The 20,406-nt window shown below is 36.9% G+C and overlaps 1 protein-coding gene across 2 annotated transcripts in view; it reads right to left on the bottom strand.

Moving 5' to 3' along the window:
* Positions 1-6,939: 6,939 nt before the first annotated feature.
* The window catches only part of sty (sprouty), a 34,189-nt gene continuing 20,722 nt past the window's right edge, over positions 6,940-20,406 (bottom strand). For both annotated transcript variants that reach the window (XM_068286732.1, XM_068286731.1), the window contains exon 2: positions 6,940-12,250. In XM_068286732.1, coding sequence (XP_068142833.1) covers positions 9,925-11,892 — 1,968 coding nt within the window. In that variant the 5' untranslated portion in view covers positions 11,893-12,250 and the 3' untranslated portion in view covers positions 6,940-9,924. The remainder of the gene's footprint in view (positions 12,251-20,406) is intronic.

Here is a 20,406-nt window from a genome sequence, read left to right as displayed (position 1 = left end):
TTGATACAGATATGTACTCGAATTTTGTAGGGTATAATGATTCTAGTGATCTTCTCTCAAGTCGCCTGCAGTGAAAGTTTGCTCTGCAAACGGCAACGGCGACAGCGACAGCGACTGCCGCCGACTGCTGCTGCTGTCTGCCAACGTCCTCAGTCTGAATTCGAAGTATTGAAAATATTAATAGAACAAACTTGTTTTGACGGAAATGCACTTTACTTTATTTATCATAGTCCGTCAGTTTGGGGGATTGGGTTTTGGGATGAATGAAGCAACATGTGGAGAGGGAGCATCTGTTTATGTGTATGTTTGTTTGTGTGTGTGTGTGTGTGTGTGCTTGTATATTTATGCAGATAGATGGGCGGAAAAGATAAAGCATCGACTGGGGTGGGGCGAAAGCAGGAAAGAAAGAGTGCAAAATACTATGATGAAGATTATGTTGATGGGGGGATCTTTGGCAAATGTTGCTGCTGCTGCCTCAACATGAGGCATACACACACACACACACACAACTGCGCCTGTGTTGGTGTGTCTTATGAGGGTTGACAGGTGCGGAGTCTAGAGCAGTTCAAAGCAACATCAGTTTGTGTTTTTTTTTTTTTTTTTTTTTTTTTTTGCGGCATGCAACACCTATCCTAAAGGCAGACTACATTTCCCCCTTATGAAATATGTTGACAATTACATACTTATGCATGAATATACATAGCAAGCATAGTTCAAAACTCATTACATACATACATACAAAGAAATACATACATAGATATCATCAAGGCTCAAATTTTACACATTTTTATTAAGATCCTTTAAAACCTTTTTTAGGTTTTCCAATTACATTTTTCCTTTTGCCCTGTAAATAAAAATTATTGAACAAAATTATTCTCATTTCCATCTAATTTATCACCTGAAAAGACATATAATAAGTCCGATTTTAAACTACATTAATCAATAAAGTTAAGCATTGAACATTAATGGAAAAACTTCAAATAATCACTGTCATCATTTCGAAAACTGTATTCAGAATATTGTGAACTCAATATAATCCAAAAAATTTCAAAGTTCATACTCAAAAGTCAGTTCTGATATTTGAAATTTTGAGAATGGAGTTAGTTAGTTCTCTAAATTTTTGTTCCAAATTCAATTACTTGAGAGTTATTAAAACTTAAAATCAAAAATAATATATTCTCTTCCTTTCTCTCTCTCCAAACAAGCCCTGAAATTAATCTTTATTTAACTATTTCTAAATGAATTTTAAGATTTTTCTCTTTAAGTTAATATAGGAAATTTCCAATGCTAGGATATTAATGTCTTATACATATGAATATTGGGCTGTATGACGCAAGTATTTGCTTTGTTTATAATAATAAATAAGTACATACATACTACTTACCTATTGATAATTGCAACAATTACAATTTGCAGTTTTTCTTCTTATCGTTTATAAAATGATTTTCATTAAACAAAAAAGAAAAAAAAAAAACCACTTGACATCATCAACATTAACGTTCAAGATACCGTGTAGTCATTAAAGAAGGGTATATCCCATATATTTGGTATCTAGTATATAAAATAATATGTTTCATTTGTCGTTAGTCTCTACTTTAACAAGTGAGGAGAAGAGAGACACCACCCGTGGATAATATCCATGTACCAACACGACGCATTTGTGAGAAAAGATTGTTTCATTTCCTTTCGTTTCGTGACATATTTTCAGTGTTAGAAAGTAACTAAAAAATAATGGGAGATGGAATCTTTCTATTGTAATAAATGAATAGAATGATTTGGAAAAGGTTTAGGAAACTGCTGACAGAAACGTCCTGGTGTGTGGGAATAGGATATACATAGAGCCGAGCCGATCATATAGGATATATTTCATTCGTTACTTCTTCAATGCTTTTTGATATACGCACTGATTTTGTTGTTGTTGTTGTACCATTCGAGGCTTGTCAAGGTTTATTACATCGTAACCACAAAAAAAAAGAAAAAAAAAGAAAACAAAAATGAGAGGAAAAAAATAACAACAAAAATTACCAAGAATGCTTCGACTTCGAAGCGGCCTGTCATGAAATATTAGAAATGCCAAACAACAACTACAACATGAATTCGAGTGGTGGCCCATAGCCAAAGTTCAACTAAGGTTGAAACCATTTGTCGGATTAAATACGCGCTGCGGTAATTATGTGCTTCAACCAGCAAACAGCAACAGCAGAAACTGAGTGCGTCCCCCCAGCCCAGGCCCAAGCCCAAGCCCAAGCCCAAGCCCAAGCTTAGCCCGAAAGCCGAAACAAGTTTCCACAGCTCTCAAAAGCAACAACTACAGCAACAACTACGATAAGGCTGGCAACCATACAAAGTGTCAAATGAATTTGTCAGACTCAAGAGGGAGCGAGTGGAGTGTGAGGAGGAGCAGGAGAAGCAAAGTGGGGAGAAGGGTGAGTATGGGGTTTGAGCTCGGATCAAACTTTTCGACATGTACAGCACTTTGGGGCAATTTTTTTCTTCTTCTTTCATTTTGGACAATAAAAACAAATTTAATTGTTGTGCCAAGAGGAAGGACCTAGAGAGGAAAAGAGAGAGAGATGAAGGGAGAGACAGAGACAGAGCAAAGTTATGGGCAATCAAAGAATCACGTGCGATCTACGACCATATACAGGTGCTTCCGTTCCCCCACTCAAACAAACACACACACACACATGCACACGGCCCGGCATAACCAAAAAGCGGATGTGAATATTTGTTGAGATTTTTCGTGAAACATTTGCACCTGTTGCCATTAAAAAGAAGAAGAAGAAGAAAAAAACACAGAAACGAACGACAGGAGATGGCAAAAGAGCAGCAGCTATACAAGATGGAAAAAAGGAGACAGAGAGACACTAAGAGACAGAGAGAGAGACAGAGAGAGGTAGGAGCAAACACATTCAGACATCAAAAGAGCGAACGAGCGAACATTCGGTGTCGGGGCCACATGAAGGAAATGGCAAGCCAAAGAACGCAAGGAACAAATGTTGTGGCCAAAGAGGAAGAAGAAGAAGTAGAATGGGGGTGGGGCAGAATGGGCAGGCGACAAGCGTTGCATACAAAACTCAAGGCAAGAGCAAAAGCAAAAACAAACCACAAGCAACTTCCGCCGCAGGATCACAAGAGAGTGCAGCAGGGAGGAGATGAAACCTGTTCATGAGTTGGCAGATTTCTATATATGTATGTACATATGTACATATATAGATCGTTCTTTTGCCTGTTGTTCATGCGCTTCAATTTCGGCGAATTCATAATGATTTCATTGATCTGTCATTCAGGAGCTTCCAGCATGTCTGCAATGAGAAGCGTTTCTTGCAGTCGCTCTACACACAAACATCTCTCTCTGTGTGAGTGTGTGTGTGTCTGTGTATATAATTTCTACAGATTATGCCGGTATGTATACGTCTGTGTGTGTGTGTGTGCATGTAGACTGATATGGCCTTATCAATGCTTCCTTGCTCATTAGAAAAGGCAATCTTCACTACATACATAGAAAGATTCACCTTCAGCCAGAGACACACAAGTGACAGCCGGATAGGCATTAGCCATGATAGACGACGACGAGAGACATGTCAGAGGTAGGGGTGACTGACGAGTAAGAGGGGTGGGGGATTCGACAACGACAACCGACGACTACCACTCTCTTTCATTTCAACGGTAATTTTATGCGGGCACACCCATTCAATATGCAGTTAGTTATCACCACTGACTCTCTCTCTCTCTCTCTCTCTCCCCTCTCTATCAGTAATGGGTGGAAAATCGAAATGGAAATGCATTGGACTAGAGCAAATTGAAGCGACCGTGTAGAAAAAAAAATATCACACAAAAACCACATATTGTTCAATACTTATCATTAGATCGGATCGAATCAAAAAGTTGCGTGCTCTGCCTTCATACATACATAGGAGAAATACTGACAGAATCTTCAAAAAAATAATTCCAAATGCCGATGAGATCTTTTGCGAATTGATAACTTTGAAAACCATTTTAGAAAAACACAAAAAAAAAAGAGCTCAAGAAATATACAAAATATATCTATCAAATCATATCATCATATATCATAGACAATATGACAAAAAAGATTGACATTATGGCTCGAGATCAGAGAGAGAGAAAAAAAGAGTGATCCTTAATCCACAATCCTTGTTTTTATCCTCCTTGATCGTTAAATTATTTAGTGCTGTTCGAATCGTTGCTAAAACTAGTTGAGAATCACAACAAGTTGAAGCGAATTCAGTTGGCTTTTGTTTCCATTTGGGTGGTGCATCATGTGGCCACTTTTGTTCCTGATTTGTTTTGTATTTTGTTGCAAATCTTATCGATTTCATTCATTGGTGCTGTCAGTGCCTCTGCCGTTGGCACTGTCCCCCACCCCGGTCCATCAATCATACATACATATTTATAACAGTTATTCGAATTGTCAGACTTGCATGCAATGTACTCATTTCTACATTGGTTAAATATAGCACACACTTCAATCAGAAAAAAGAAGGAATCAGAATCAGAATCGAAATCATAAAGAAGAAGCAACAATCGTCATCATCATCATCATTTCGCTCTCCTGACACTTTGAGTTCCATTCATCAAATAGAAGATGAAATAAAAATCAAATATATATAATAAAAGAAGGAAAAAAAAATTAAATATATGTATATACATACATATGTATGTATATAAATGTATATGTATAACAACCCGAGGCGAATCCGCGCGCCTTATAAAGTGTGTCAATCAAGAAGATCGAGTTTCGGAAGAAGGTTTGAGACTGAGTCTTAGTCTCCGTCTCCGTCTCCGTCACTGAGACTGTCTGTAGTGTGCCGCAAAAGTCATTTGCTGATTACATGTGCTACAACATATGTATGTATGTACATATGTCTTTTTGTTGTGTTATTATTAGTTTTGTTTTATTTATTTTTATTTTTATTTTGCATAGCCCAAAGGTGACCCCAAACGAGACCCCAAAGCCCAGGCCGAACCATCTTAAGGTTATCGCTGGCGGCCACAAACTGTTTGTAATTTGCGTTTGAGCGCGCGAATTATGATTGAATAATGAAAAATGCCCCAAATGCCCACATAATACACCCAAATACACACACAAAGATATTAAGCAAGAGCAAGAGAGTCAATTATGCAAAACGGTTACTGCACTTTGCATTAATTAACAAAATATAAAATGAACAAAAACAAATAAAGTGTTTATTTAGTATAGAAAGTGATTGGCCCCGACTTTGGTATACCATTTTGGCATCAAGTGTAAAAACTTCACACAATCCATTTTACTCTCCCTTTTTTTTCCTTCTTTCTTTTTTTTTCACATTTCACTTATTTAGACATTGGCTTAACTTTGCCATTTTTGAGGCGATCTTTATGAAATTTGGTAGACTAATAAATAATGATCATATGTGTAAGTATACCAAATTTTACAAGGTTACTATGAATATTTCAATAAAAAAAACTCTTGCTTTGGGTGATTTCAATATACCAATGTATTCCATTTGACTGCATGGTATTAAAACACACACACACTCAAATAAGATAGAAACTGCTCACAAAATAGCTGACACAGTTTCGCACGTGCTAATCTCGAGGTTGACCATCATCAACCAGGGGCTTAAGCTTACAAAAAGCTAAAGTGACGGCTTAACACGTTTAGTTTAACAACAACAACGACGAAAAGAGTTCGTCGTTCGTGCACACACACACACACACACACACACACACATACATAGTTAAATTGCTAATGTGAAATGGATGCCCCATGCCCCGTTATCCCGTTACCCCAAAACAACCTACCACCCCCACCCCCACTCCCCTAAATATAACCACAACGACAGCGACGACGACTACGACGACGACGAGCACTTCCCTTTCCAGTTTGCGAGAGTGAAATATTTTGCAGTTAAATTTAAATTAAGTATGTGAATGCTTGCAACATTTGATGCGCGTCTTCCGTTGTAAATTTTTTTTCATCGTCCGCCCGCAATGCCGACTAAAACGACGACGCTGACGACGACGTCGGCAACACACACACACACACACACACACACACACACAGTATAGTGTTTTTTTTGTTTTTTTGTCAGTAATTTAAAAATAAGTGCGCCGACGGCGGCCCCAAATAGCATCAAAATGCAGCCGTTGCCGTTGCTGGATTGCCATATGCACACACACACACACACATGCATATATGTATGTATGTATGTATGTACATTCATGTGGCATGGCATGGCATGGTGTGGGTATATAGGAACGCATGCGTGTGCAGCCCCAATCGAGAATCGAGGCACTAGGTATTATTATTACTACCAATCCCAAAAACTGAATCCAAATCCGAGTCCGAATAGTGTAGTCTGTCTGTGTGTGTGTGTGTGATGTATGTGTGTGTGTGTGCTCGTGAGATAAACAAACTGCCAGTTCACTATCAATCAAATACCGGAAACAGCTGCTTTAGTTTTATTTTGCCATAGCCATTTGGCACACACACACACACACACACACACACACACAGACAGATAGAGAGACAGAGACAGAGACCGAGAGAGAGACACTGCTTTATGGTGTTGTCAGAGCAGCAGGAGGAGGAGAAGGAGCTGGCTAAATGAAGGTACATGGAACAAATATAGATGAAGAAAAAATAAAAACAAACAATTTCATAATTTAGTATTATATGATTTTTTTTATTTGTTTCTTTTTGTTGTTGTTTTTTTTTTTGGTTTTTTTGTTGTTTTTTTTTGTTGGTTTATTTTGTAGTTTTTTAACGGAACATACATTCTAAAAACATTACATAAAGTTTTTCATAACTTCCCATCATTCATCATCATCAAAATCATAATGATCATCAAACTTATCCATCATCTACATCAACTCATCTTTGCATTGATCATCATCTTCATCATCATCATCATCATCATCATCATCATTCATCAATCTTTCATCAATTCAGTTTATTTTATTATAATAAAATGTACAAATAAAATAAATATTCATTATGTATAGAGCTTGTATATATATAGTGTGTGTATGTGTGTGTGTGTGTGTGTTGGTGTGTGTATGTGTGTGTGCCTTAAATCTTTAAATGTTGTTTATATATATATATTTAGCATATTTTTCATTGATTTTTTCTTATGTTTTTTTGTTTTTCCATCTATTTTGCATTTGTTGTTGTATGAATTATGTGTGTAATGTTTTTCTTTTTGTTTCTAATTTTTATTTTTGTTTAAGGATTTCTTGTCTGCATTTTCCGTTTTTAGTGTTAAGAGGGATTTTTTTACTTTTTCTTTTGTAAGGTTAGGATTTAAGCATAGTTTTCATTGTGGTTTTCTTTTCTCTTGTGTTTTTTTTTTTATAGCTAGGCATACAATATATATTTAGTACATATATGTATGTATATATATATATGTAGATATATATATATATATGCATATACATATACACGTTTATATATGTATATGTATATACACACATACACATACACACACACAGACACACACATATATACATATATATATATATATTAATTTAATTAGTGTATAATTCTTTTCTTTATTTTTTTTTTTTTGTTGTTTTCTTTTTAAGCTGGTTTCTCTGAATTTTCTTTATAAAAAAAAAATTAATTAATAAATAATAAATTTCTCTCGATTTGCTCTTTTTGTTATTTAGACTTTTGAATTTCTCAGTTTTTAATTTTACAATTTATTTATTTATTTTTTTCTTCTTCTTTTGTTTGCTAATATGTATTTATTTATTTTGTTAGGCTTTATTTAACTTTTCTTTTTATTTTTTTTTTTTTTTTTTGTTTTTGTCATTATGTTTTATGGTTTTTGGAATTTGCTTGCATATTTGTTTTTTTTTTTTGTTTGTTTTGTTTTTTATTATAAAAGTTTTTGCCTGCTGCTTTTTCTTGGTTTTCTGTTATATACAAAAAATAAAATAAAAATATTTTTAAAAAAAAAAGTGTATATATATATATAGGTATATATAGTGACAATTTCCATACAAAATATATGTATATATGTTTGTAAGAATTCAATTTTGTTTTTGTCAAAAGTGTTTCTTTTTTTTTTTACTTTTCATTTAGTTCTCGTTCGTTTTTGTTTAGTTTTTAATTTTTTAATTTTGGTAAAGTAAAATTTTGCTGTTTTTTTGTTTAACTGGTTAACCACATACACATACATATATAATATATGTTAGCACATTGAGACTGGTCTATAGTTTTACATTATCCCTTATCAAAAATCGCAAACAAAAAAGAAAATAAAAGCCAAAAATCGTTAAATTCGTACTGTGTGTGTGTGTGTGTGTGTTTGTTTGTTGTGTGTGTGTGTATTGAGAAAAAAAAAATGGTTTATACCCTTGCTATACTCAAGGAGGACCAAAAGGTATCTCGGAAAGGAATCTTTTGCCTGTTATAAAGAACAATTTTGTTGATCCTTTTTGGTTTTTGAATGTTTTTAGTCTCATAATCCTTGAAAATCTTTTCGATTAACCAATAAGTAGTTATAGAATCGATTGGTTTTGTATGTAAAGGGTATAAAAACTTCGGCTTGCCGAAATCTACATACATTTGTGGCTGTTGTTGTTTTCTATTAATACATTTATATATTTTGTTGTTGTTGTTTCTCTAATATATTGTTCTCTACTAAAAAATTTTGTCATTTGCTACAACATCAAAAATGGACTGGTTTTTACTTCTCTAATATAATAATTTTATAATATTTCATCTTTATTTGTTTTTTGTTTATAATATTTGACTAATATACTTTGGAACGGGGGTGTGTTAGGGGGAGGCCCATTTATTTATTAATTTTTTTTTGTTTTTTTTTTTTTTTTTTTCCAATATTTTTCTAAAAGTTTTCCTTCACACACACATATATAAATATTTGTATATATCAAAAAAAAAAAAAAAAGTTTGCCTTCAATTTGGATTTCCTTTTTTCCTTTGTTTTTTATGCTTTTTTTCTCTTTTTGTTTGCCGTGTCTGTGTCTGTGTGTGTGTGTGTATATATATGTATATGTATAATCTGGTATTTTGTTAGGTTTCTTCAGTGTCTCTTTACTTTACTTTCTTATGCACTCTTCTGTCGCACTCACTTTCTATCTTCTATCTCTGTCTCGTTTGCTTTTTCTCTTTTGTGGAAAATTCATTGGAATTATTCATTTAATTATTATTTTGTTTTTTCTTTTTTTTTTTTTGTTTGTTGTTTGTTTTTAAAGTAAAAATTGACTTAGAAATTGAACAAAAATCAAAATGTTAAACAATAAATTTATAGCGCAAAAATTATAAAATAATTAATTAATTAAATCGTTCGAATAGTAATTTAAAAAAAAAAAAAAAAAAAAACCGTAGTGTATTTTATATTTTATCGCTTGTCGTTTTTTTCAGTTTGTGTTTTTTTTTTTTTTTTTTGTATTTGTGTTTTTAAATTAAGCGAAATTATTTTTTAAATAACATTTCTAATAATTAATAATTATCTGTTTGCAGTCTTTGGTTATTTAATTTTTCCTTTCTTGTTTTTATTTGTTTTTGTTTTTTTTTTTTTTTTTTGCTTTGTTTTGTTTTTCTCTTTAAATCATATTAAATATTCTGTTTAAAATATATATGTATATAAATTTTTTGTTTCCTTTGTGTGTGTATGTGTGTGTGTGGGTGTGCATGTGTTTTTAATGGGGTTTTCCTTTTCATTTTTGTGGTTTTCTGTTTTGCAATTTCCACAGATTTTCTCCAGCGTTTTTCTGCAATGAGTTGGCCCTCCTCTCTGTATGGCCTATTTTTCCGTTAGAGGAAAAAAGACGCCAACATGGGCGCGGGACGGGATGGGATGGGATGGGATGGGATCGGAGGGGTAGATGGAGAAGGATATGGGAGGCCTGGGAGGCTTGGGAGAGGTGTGGGGGGTAGCGATTGATTTTTGCCTAATAATCCGGACTGGAGTCTAGGAGTCGCTTCTCGGGCGTCAGATCACCTTTGCGGAGGATACGGCTGGCTGCACTGCAGCCATGATCCATGGCCTTGCCATTGCTCTGACTAAGGGTGACGCCTCCACCATTCTGGCTGCCATTGACGCCACTTATGGCACCATTAATGACCGTTGCCCCATTGGCCCCATTCACGCCAAGCGGCACAATGGGCAGCATGCTGCTGGTGGAACCAATGCCACCGGCACCGCTCTGGCAGCGGCAACCTCGTCCAGCGAAACGGCCGTAGCATTTCTCGCAGAGTTTCATGCATCCCCGCATCGGCCAATAGAACCACAGGCAGGGCAACACAATGGACAAGGCGCCCAGCCAGCCCCAGCGCTGTGTCCGCTTGTAGGGACCGCAGGAGCAGGGATTGTCCACACATGGTGTGCCGGTGCCATCGTCGCAGTCCATGTCATTGTCCCGGGCACAGTGATAGAACAAAGCCTTGGCACAGCACAGACACGAGGCATAGTCGATAATGGATTCGGCACTGCAGAGACAGGTCTTGTTGCATACCCAGGTCTGGGGTAGGGGCCGAGGACTTTGGCACTGCTCGCAGCGACAGCGTCCGCAGCGTGGACATACAATTGGATTCAGGAGCGAGGGATCGCCACCCATGACAATGGGTCCACTAATACCGCCAATACCGCCGCCGATGCCTCCACCGCCTAGTTGACCCAGCTGACTGCCTGCCAATGGCTGTTGCAGTAGCTCCTCCAGAGCGTGCATATGTTCTTTACTTATCTGCGAGGCGGGTGTGGGTTGTTTGGTAATGGGTTGTGTGATGGGTTGTGATGTTGTTGTTGTTGTTGTAACTAAACCCAAACCCAAACCTAATCCGCTTATGCCTCCTCCACCTCCACCATTGCCAATAGTTCTTGGTGGAGCCGGTGGTAGCTTTGAGGCAGGTGTTATTGAGGCTTTGCCATGACCATTTAGATGAGGCGTATGCGTGTGCGAATGTAATAAGCCATCGGTATGATCCTGACCAAGCGTCGGCGCCGTCCCCGTCGTCGCTCCGGCAGCTGCTGCCGTTGCCGTCGTGGTCGTCGTTGCCAGTCGGACATGGGATTGCGTGGATTGATGATGATGATGTTGGTGTTGGTGTTGATGCTGGTGCTGATGCTGATGCTGATGCTGTTGTCGCTGTGGCAGGAGCAATAGATGATGCGTCGTTGTTTGACCATTATCCTGCTGGCCGGCCGGGTGCTGGGAACGCGTCGCATGTTGTAGCGGCGTGTCCACATACTCATTGGTTAGCCTTTCGGATTCGGGTCGCGGTTGAGCCAGTGTGACTGGTGAGGCGGGCGGCTGTCCCAGTGTTGACACTGGATCAGCGCTTTGGAAATGACTAAGGAAGTTGTTGTTGTTGTTGTTATTAATATTATTATTATTATTGTTGCTTTGATGATGATTATCCAACAATGGTGTCGGCGCTGGCGGTCGGCGACGTGTAAAACTTGATCCAGTTCCAGAACCAATGCCACCAATACCACCAATACCAGAACCAGCTGAACTACTATTCGCCGTGGCTGTCGATGAGGAAGCGTTACTGCTATTGCGACTCAAACTGCTTGGTCGCTGAGGCAGAAATGTCAAATGATGGATTTGATAATCGTCAAAATCGGCCGATGCGGGTATGATTGATATCGTATTATTATTCGCCGTCGTCGTCGTCGTCGTTGCGGCTGTTGCTGCTGCTGCTGCTGTCGTGTTGGTAATACTAAGTTGTTGCTGTTGTTGCTGCTGCTGCTGCTGTTGTTGTTGTTGTTGTTGTGGATTATTATTAATCTGTATCTGTGCTAGTTGCTGTTGCTCCCCACTTAACGTCGGCTCCGGCGCCCTTGGTCGATGCACGCGCGGTAATAGCTTAGGGGGCCGGGGTGGCGCCAAGGGATCGCCGCCATTTCTGCGATCCATGTAGCGTTGTTGTGACCAATTCTTTCGCCTTTTCTTCTTCTTCACCTGGCTGGTCTAGGTTCTGGGTTTCTGGGTGTAATACACCGACAGAAAAGAAAAACCAAACCCAGCTCCGCTGCTTCTCTATCTTTCACTCTCTCTCTCTCACACTCGCTTCTCCACTTACTCTTTGCTACGTGTAAGTGTCTTTTAGTTCTCTCTATCTCTGTAGGTTTTTTCTTTTGTTCTGTATTTGCTTAAATCCTCTCCTCTCCTCAATGTCTTCGGTAAATTCTGCGAACGGTATCAGCTTTATGTGCCTTCATCCTTTCGCAGTCGCTGATGCGGGTTGCAGGACAAAATCAATTCTGATTGCTTTCTGCAAATAAAAAGAAAAAGAAATTTGTCGAAAAAATTCTCATCAATCAGATAGGATTTAGGCCCACAAAAGTAGGCTATAAAAGTTACAAGTTTACATGACCTAAATGTGTTTCAATTAGTTTTATATTAGTTATTACATTAGATTTACTCTCTATACAAATATATTATTAGACACAGTCTCTCTCTCTCTCTTTCTCTCTCTCTCTGCACATGTATGTATATAGAATTTATTTTTAAGAAATTCCTCAATCCCCATGAATAAATTTTCACACCTCAAACTTCCGCCAATAAGCAAGTGGCCAAGGCAAAATATCACGTACATTGGGTAGATGGGAAACCATGTTTATGGGAGATAAACACAAACTTGGACAACCTGAGGCGAGGTGAGGTGTGGTGTGGTGCGCTGAGGCCAGGCATGCCGCCCAGTGGCCGGCCAGGGCCAACTTAAATCAAGTCCAAAGTACATGGCATCATGTCGACAATGTTTTGATGTTGGCCAGCTTTTTGAATGGCCGATTTGTGAGCATTTGTTTGGATTAAGTAAGCCAGATGAACTTGTTCAATAAGACAGAAGATAACAACAAAAACAAACAACTCTCTAAAGATAAATTGAATCCAAAACTCTTTCCTAGTCACAGAAAGAACATTAATAATCAAATGGGCAAAATCTTATTAAGACCTGTTGGAATGGGCTTCTTTTTTTTCTGCCTACTGTACAGGGTATCAAAAAAAAAATTTTTTTTTTCATATAATTTTTTATGTTTCCAAGTGGCCGTCCTCGACATTTATAACCCACGATTATCTCTTACTTATAATATTTGAAAAAAAAAAAAAAAAAAGCCAAAAGCCGACAAAACACACACACACACACGCACACACACAGAACAACAATAAGACAATTTCCTCTCACTTTCTACAATAAAAAAGGAAGAAGAAAAAAATTTATAAACGGCTTTCCAATTGGATTCAATCTTCACGCACACCCTTCCTCTCCACCATCCCTCCCCCACCCTTCTCCTGCTCCTTCGAGCATAGATGTTTATATATATTTATATTTGTATTTGTGTGTGTGTGTGTTTTTTTTTTTCATTTGTATTTGCACAAATTGTGTATTTCCGCTCTGTTGCTGATAAACTCGTTGTTACGTCTAAGCAATAAAAAGAAACTTTAATAATTCTTTTTTGTTGTTGTTGTTGTTGTTGCTGGGATTTTGTTGTATTTGGCAAAACAAAAAAGTTTAGCGTAAAGAAAACCAGCTAGCAGCAGTTTAAAAGGCGCCTAAGACGATATCCAATTTGCATATATTAAGAGAAGATGAAAACAGAAAAAAAAAAAAAAAAATAAATAAAAATAATAAAAATAAAATACAAACATACAAATATTCGTATATAAAATAATAATCAAAAAAAAAAAAAAAAAAAACACCATACAAAAGTAGAAAAAAGAAGAGGAAAAAAATTGCCGCTTTTTTTTTTTTTTTTTTTTTTTGCTGCTAATTGAACTTTGACTGGACGAATGAGCATATTTTGTTGATGATAGGCACCGATCGATTGTCCAAGTTGATGTTAACACATATGCATACATGTATGTGTGTATGCGTGTATGTAAGGAGAGGCAAAAGTGGGTGGGGTGTGTCGGAGGAGTGGGGGCAGGGGTAGGGTGAAACAAGATCGAGGCATATAAAACATTTTTATGGCAAAACAACTGTATTTTTATGGCATGTTTTTTGTAGATTTATGGCAAATTGTGTTAATCTCTTTTACGCTGCTCCCTTACCTCCCCCCATCGCACCCCTTCTTCCTGGACAACACGTTGTATGAGTAATACGATCAGACAGAGTCAGAGACAAAGATAGAGACAGAGACAGAGAGAGAAGCTGTTGTCGCATCGCATTTAGATAAATATTTGTTTACACATAATTAAAAAGTTCTAGCCCCCTCCCACACCACCTTACATATAATACATAGAGCAAATAAGGAAATACAGGAAATTAATAACTGGCGGATGCGTTCAATGGATGATTTGTGTTGATAGGAGGGGAGAAACTTTTCATACGGGCGCCCCTAGTCAGGGGGTTGTTACTAATAAACCAATAAACTGAAACAAGCCATGGTCAAAAGAAAGAGAAAGAAAGAGAGCTTGAGCCTAAAGTCTTCCTTTTCTTTGGGTTTTATCTTAAAAAAGTGCATTTATTTATATATAATTTATAATTAAACTAACCGATTGTACATTTTAATCATTTAAAAGTAAGAAACTCAGGAAATTGTTGAGGAAATTTAAATGGTTTTCCCACTACGCCCATGCTATTTGTTTATACATATACAAGTGTTGATACATATGTATGTATCTATGTATGTTAATGTATATATATTAATCGTATATATGCATGACCATTGCCCGATAAAAAGCTTTAAGAATTATTATTATGCCGCATAAAAATTGCTTTTAGCGCCTACGAAAATGTTCATTTCACTTGCCAAAAAGAAGAAAAACGCCAACAACAGATCTCTCATATATGTATGTATGAATGTATATATTTATAGGATAAAGTGTTGTATATGTGGGGGTGGCAGGCAGCAATTCCTGCTGTGAGTGTGTGTGCCGGGACCGTGACGGGGGCGGGGGGTAGGCGACGTGCTAAAGAAATTAACACAAAACGCCCACTTATTGACGTCATGTCCGGTACTCAAAAACAATTTTCGAGAATGACCACAATTGAGAAAAACAAAATAGAAATAAACGAAAACACACACACCAAGCAGGGTGGGGGAGAGGAGTGGGGTTAGCCAACTGATGGCCAATAAGAAAAATCTCTAATAAACAAGAACAACAACAACAACAGACGAGAACGTGAAGAACGTCATTTAATTTTCGAAATACGTTTTGTGAAATCATTTTTAGCATTTTTGATTTCCAAGTTGTAAATTATAAATTTGTTTTTGCTTCTCTTTTTAAGGGGGGCTTTTTTGAGGGGTTGGGGGGGGCAACTTTGCTTAATGCATATTCAACTAATTGCCAATGCTTTTGATGTGCTTTAAATATATAAATTAAAGAAATTCAAACCTTACTTCATCTCACATCCGAAGAAGTAATCTAAACTAAAATTGAAATATATATAGGTGCTTATATTTAGAGAGGGGATACGAAATGTAGATCCTCAAACACGTCCCCCTCACCTCACCCCTGTTTCTGACAGTGTATACGAGGATAGACCTCCTATAGTAATGCCAAGATTTCGATTTCATTCTTAAATTAATTGGCCACAAATAGCAACAAAAGCAATGAGAAAACACGTAATTAAAAAAAAAAAAAAAAAAAAAAATAGAAAAAACCAAAGAGAAAAATTGTTTTTTTTTCAAAATTTCTTCTTTTTTTTTTGCTTATTTTTAATTGCGCTAGAATTCTCTTGCCAAGGCAAACTTTGACCTTGGAACGCACAGCGGCAGGCAAAAAAAGCAAACAAGCAACAGTTGAGTAGAGGAGAACAAAAAAATTGCTGCCAATTTTTCTTATTTCGCTCTCTCTCTCTCTCTATCTGTCTCTGTCTCCCTCACACTCTATTCTTTTGATTTTATAGAAGTCATTCAATAGTGAACCAAAAAAAAAAAAAAAAAAAAAAAAAAAAAAAGGTGAAATGTGCCATTCGAAATGTTTTCATTAATAAGTGATCGCCAGAAGAAAGAGACAACAGACCCGCCGACAGACAGGGAAAGCAAGATGCCAATGAAGGAGACAGAGAAAAGACGACGACGACGACAACGACTACACTTAATTCATTCAAACACACAAAACCGAAAAAAAAAAAAAAAAAAAAAATACAGATCAGAACAGAGAAGACAAAAACCCATAGAAATCACCACAACACACAAGTCGACCATGGAGATACCCATTGGGAATGTGAATCTATCTAACAATTTCTCATGAATTTCGTATCATCTTATACTCACAACCCAGAATCACTAGATATATGTATGTATGTATATAGGGTATTTGAGAACCGATTCAATAAGATTTTTGCCTTTTGTTGCTGTGTTTGTTTGTTTGTTTGTCTGTTTGTTTGCACAAACAAGTGTCACTGCCAGTTGCGATTTAAATAAAATTATTTAAGGCCAAACCCAAGCCAACAACCGCCGACAAAATGACGAACGGAAGGCAGGAGGCAGAGTTAGGAGGGTTGAAGTGGGCGTGGGGGGGCAACAAGCGACCGACTGACCGACCGACAACAAAACGTAGCATTTATATATATATATATATATACATATATATTAATAATATAAAAATAAACTTTGGCAAAATCAAATGCAAACAGGTTTTACTTTTTCTTCTTCTTCTTCTTCTTCTCCGTCGGCGTTCTCTCTGCTTATATTTTGTTGTTGTTGTTGTTGTATTTTTGTCTCATTGTTAACCTGCAACATGAACTGGCGGAGAAGGTGAAGAAATATAACTAATGATAAAAGGTAAGGGAAGGAAAGGAGGCGGTTGATAGGATTGTTGTTGTTGTTGTTGTATTTGCTTTACCGTTGCTCAATTGTCAATTAATTTAAAAAAAAAAAAAAACTACAACATAAACAAAACTTCTTCCAAAAAGATGATGAGAAAACTTTGCTACAATGTTCTCTAACAAACAATTATTTATGTTAATTATAGCAATTAAAGCAATTGTTGTAATATTTAACAAAATTAACACATATTTGTTTGTATGTATGCCCAAATGGTTTAATATGCTGAGTAAAAACGAAAAACAAAAAAAATAAACAAAATCAGAATCAAAAAAAAAAAAAAAAATTTTTAAATGAAAATGAAAATTCCAATGGTAATTATCGTTGATTTACAATTAAATGCTGATTCAATAATAAAAACTCTTTTTGTTTCAGTCAGCAGCAATGACGACACCGACAGAGAGAAAGAGAAAGACTACTAACATGGCTATGCATATAATGATGCAGTTGGTCATGTCTGGAATTCATGTCTCTTCTTTTTTGTAATAAATATTTATTGAAAAATAGCCAATTATTGTTTTAACAAATTAATGCTCTGTATGCATTCAACAACTTTATTTTATTTATTTATTTTTTTTTTTTTTTTTGATTTTTTTGTGTCAAGTTCTGGAAATGGAAAATGAAAGTAAGTAAATTGCCTTGGCCAAAAAATTAAAACATGTGCGGGACAAAAGAGAGGGAAAGAGACAAAAGAATCAAAAGACAAGCGACAGATGAAAAACCTACACAGGAAACGCTAATGACTGCAGGCGACGTTGACGATGACGATGACGATGATGATGATGTTGCTAGGCTCAGTGGATGATGCTGGTGATGATGATGATGATGATGATGCCCGCATATAAGAAAACGAGAACGCAAAACGGGAACGGGAACCCCGTCATGTTGGAAGGCAGCCCCACCAAAGCCCAGAGAGAGAGATAGAGAGAGAGAGATATAGACGTAAGCCCCAGAGCCAGAGCCACAGATCATTAAACTATTTAAATGCCCAGCCAAAAGGCAGATGGAAGAGAATGGAAATGGAAATGAAAATGCTGATGAAGATGGAGGAGAAGAACGACCAACCAAAAAACCAACTAACCGACCATATGTTGGATGGATGCACTGCGGCAGCAAAAGGGCAGCTAATAGTTTTCAAAGCAAATGAGCAGCACATGTGGCACACAAATACACACACACACACACACGCACACATCATCATCATCATCTGGGCGAAGGGCTCGGGCTCGGGCTCATGTGTTAATGAAAGAAGTCTTGGGTTTTTCTTGTTTTTTTTTTTTTAATAATAATTATCATAATGATGATTATGTTCTCTCTCTCTCTCTCTGGGCCATCTTCACTTTTATAGAAATCATTGAAGCCAACTAGCTAAAGCCGACGAAGAAGAGGAACAACAACAAGAAGATAATGGCAAAAGGGAGATGAGAGAGAGAAGATGATGTAGAAAAAGAAACGCTGAACAGCAAAAGATCAAATCATCAACAAATGAGCTGAGCCCCAGCAGCAGCAACAGCAACAAACAACGTTACAGATATGATGACTAGAGAAAGAGAGATAGACAAAGAGAGAGAGAGAGAAAGGTGATCTAGAGGAGAGAGTAGGGGGGAAAACTGGAAACTCAAGCAATATCCAACTATTTAACTATTTATTTGATCTCATCTCGTTGTAAGGAACGAACTACCAATCGAAAGAGCCAATCAAATCTAAAAAGTAACTGGAAACTTGGCAAGAATCATTCTAATATACTTTACAGAGATTGAATCAGTTTAAGACTAAATCAAAATCAAGAAAATTTAATCAGAACTAGTTCTCAAAAATCCAAAAAAAAAATGCTCAACACTAGTTTTTTGGGCCTGCTCAGTTAGAAATAGTGTAAGAGAAGGAAGAAGTAGAAGTAGAAGAAGCCCCATAAACTACAAGTGATCGACCTTAAGATTTTCTTGGGCTGATATTGTCTCACGTCTCTTTGGCTAAACAACAATTTTCCCTCTAGACGCGTCAGCTGCGTAAGTGTGCCAGTGTGTGTGTGTGTGTGTAAAGTAGGTAGATTTCAGGTAGAAAAATCTCAACTTCTTTTCTTTGCTCTTTCGGTTCGTTTCAGCTTTCCTCTCTATTCAATTTTTTTTTTTTTATTTCTTGTAATGACTAAAGTGAGTTGCAGTTAAGTGGCAGCCAAAAAGGAAGCTGCAACATGTGTTGCTGCTGCTGCCGCTTCTGCTGTTGCTGGTGTGCGTAAGTGCTGTTTCATTGTTGTTGTTGCACACCTTTTGTCTGCAGCAACAACAAATGTTCGTTCATCCGTTTGCTTGTTTCATAGACGCATCCAACAGATGTTTTCTATGTTTCATTGTGAGCATTTCTTCGTGTTTCTTCGTCTTCTAGCTCTTCTGTCTTTTGGGTCTTAGTTTTTCTTTATCTATGTATATTCGTATATGTGTGTGTGTGTGTGTATTTATGTATGTATGGATCTCCTTTCATTTGTTGTTGTTGTTGTTGTTATTCTAAAACTCAATAGTTCATTGCATTGCTTCATTCTTGAATTGAGAACAAAAGTATAATAGTTTTTTTTTTTTTTTTCTTTTCCTCCTTCTCTCGATGATGTGAGGAAGCAAAAAGAATAATAAACAGAAACTGAATGATTCGAATGAAACGAAACGAAATCAAATGAATTATGTTTAGTTGAATGAAGGAAAAGTCGATGAAACAGCATGATCTATCTATGTATATATCTAAAAATACATTCAAATAGAACAGAAATGGGAAGAAAATGCATTTTTGGGATCTATCATTTGACTGCTGATGTCAAATTTGTATTTCCAGTATTGGAAAGTTCTTTTCGTAAAGCTAAAGTACATTTATAGGCTTGTATGTTTAGTGTTAACAAATTATTAGAAACGATTAAAAGGAAAATGTTTCGTTAGATATTTCAAGTTGTTTTCTTACTTCTTTTTAGTGCTGGAAAGTGCTTTATAAGTTTCAGTGCGGGAAGACAAGTGTAACGACAGTGTTTGTCCACATTACAAAGGAAATCGAACAGACAGGGCACTTTGAAGAAGAAGTCGAAGAGAAAAGAGAACACACTAATAAAGCCATAGAGCCGCCCATCATAGCCGAACCGAGCATGGCATACACATAATTTTCTATATCTAATTTGCGTTTGCTATTCAAAAATTCCGCTCACATCCTTACACGCGCAAACGCCCACACACAGAAGCAGAATCGGCAGCAGCAGCTGCGGCAGAGGCGCAAACGGAGGCTGAGACAGAGACAGAGACAGAGACGTAAACGGCGACAGTGATAGCAGCACGCAGCTACGGGGCTCAATAGGCGGCAGCAGGCGACAGTTGGGAAAGAGCTACAGAATGGGATACAGAGAGTGTGGGAGAGTTTTGCCGAAAAAAGAGAGAGAGAGAGAGAGAGAGGGAGAGCATAGGCAATGTTCATTGGCTTGCCCAAAAATTCATGACATGCTGGTGATGACGTCAATGAAATTTCACACACACACACACACACACCCGCTAACAAGCAAACACGTACGAACACTTCTGTCTGTCTGTCTCTTATATACATAAATTTTCCGACACACACACACACACAGACGTACACACAGAGATACCAAAAGATAGCCTATTTATAGAGCCTTTACCCAAAATAG

Source organism: Drosophila tropicalis, unplaced genomic scaffold (assembly GCF_018151085.1).
Source record: "Drosophila tropicalis isolate 14030-0801.00 unplaced genomic scaffold, ASM1815108v1 contig_463, whole genome shotgun sequence".
Lineage (NCBI taxonomy): Eukaryota > Metazoa > Arthropoda > Insecta > Diptera > Drosophilidae > Drosophila > Drosophila tropicalis.
The sequence above is the reverse complement of the archived record's forward strand: the minus strand, read 5'-3'. Positions and strand labels throughout refer to the sequence as shown.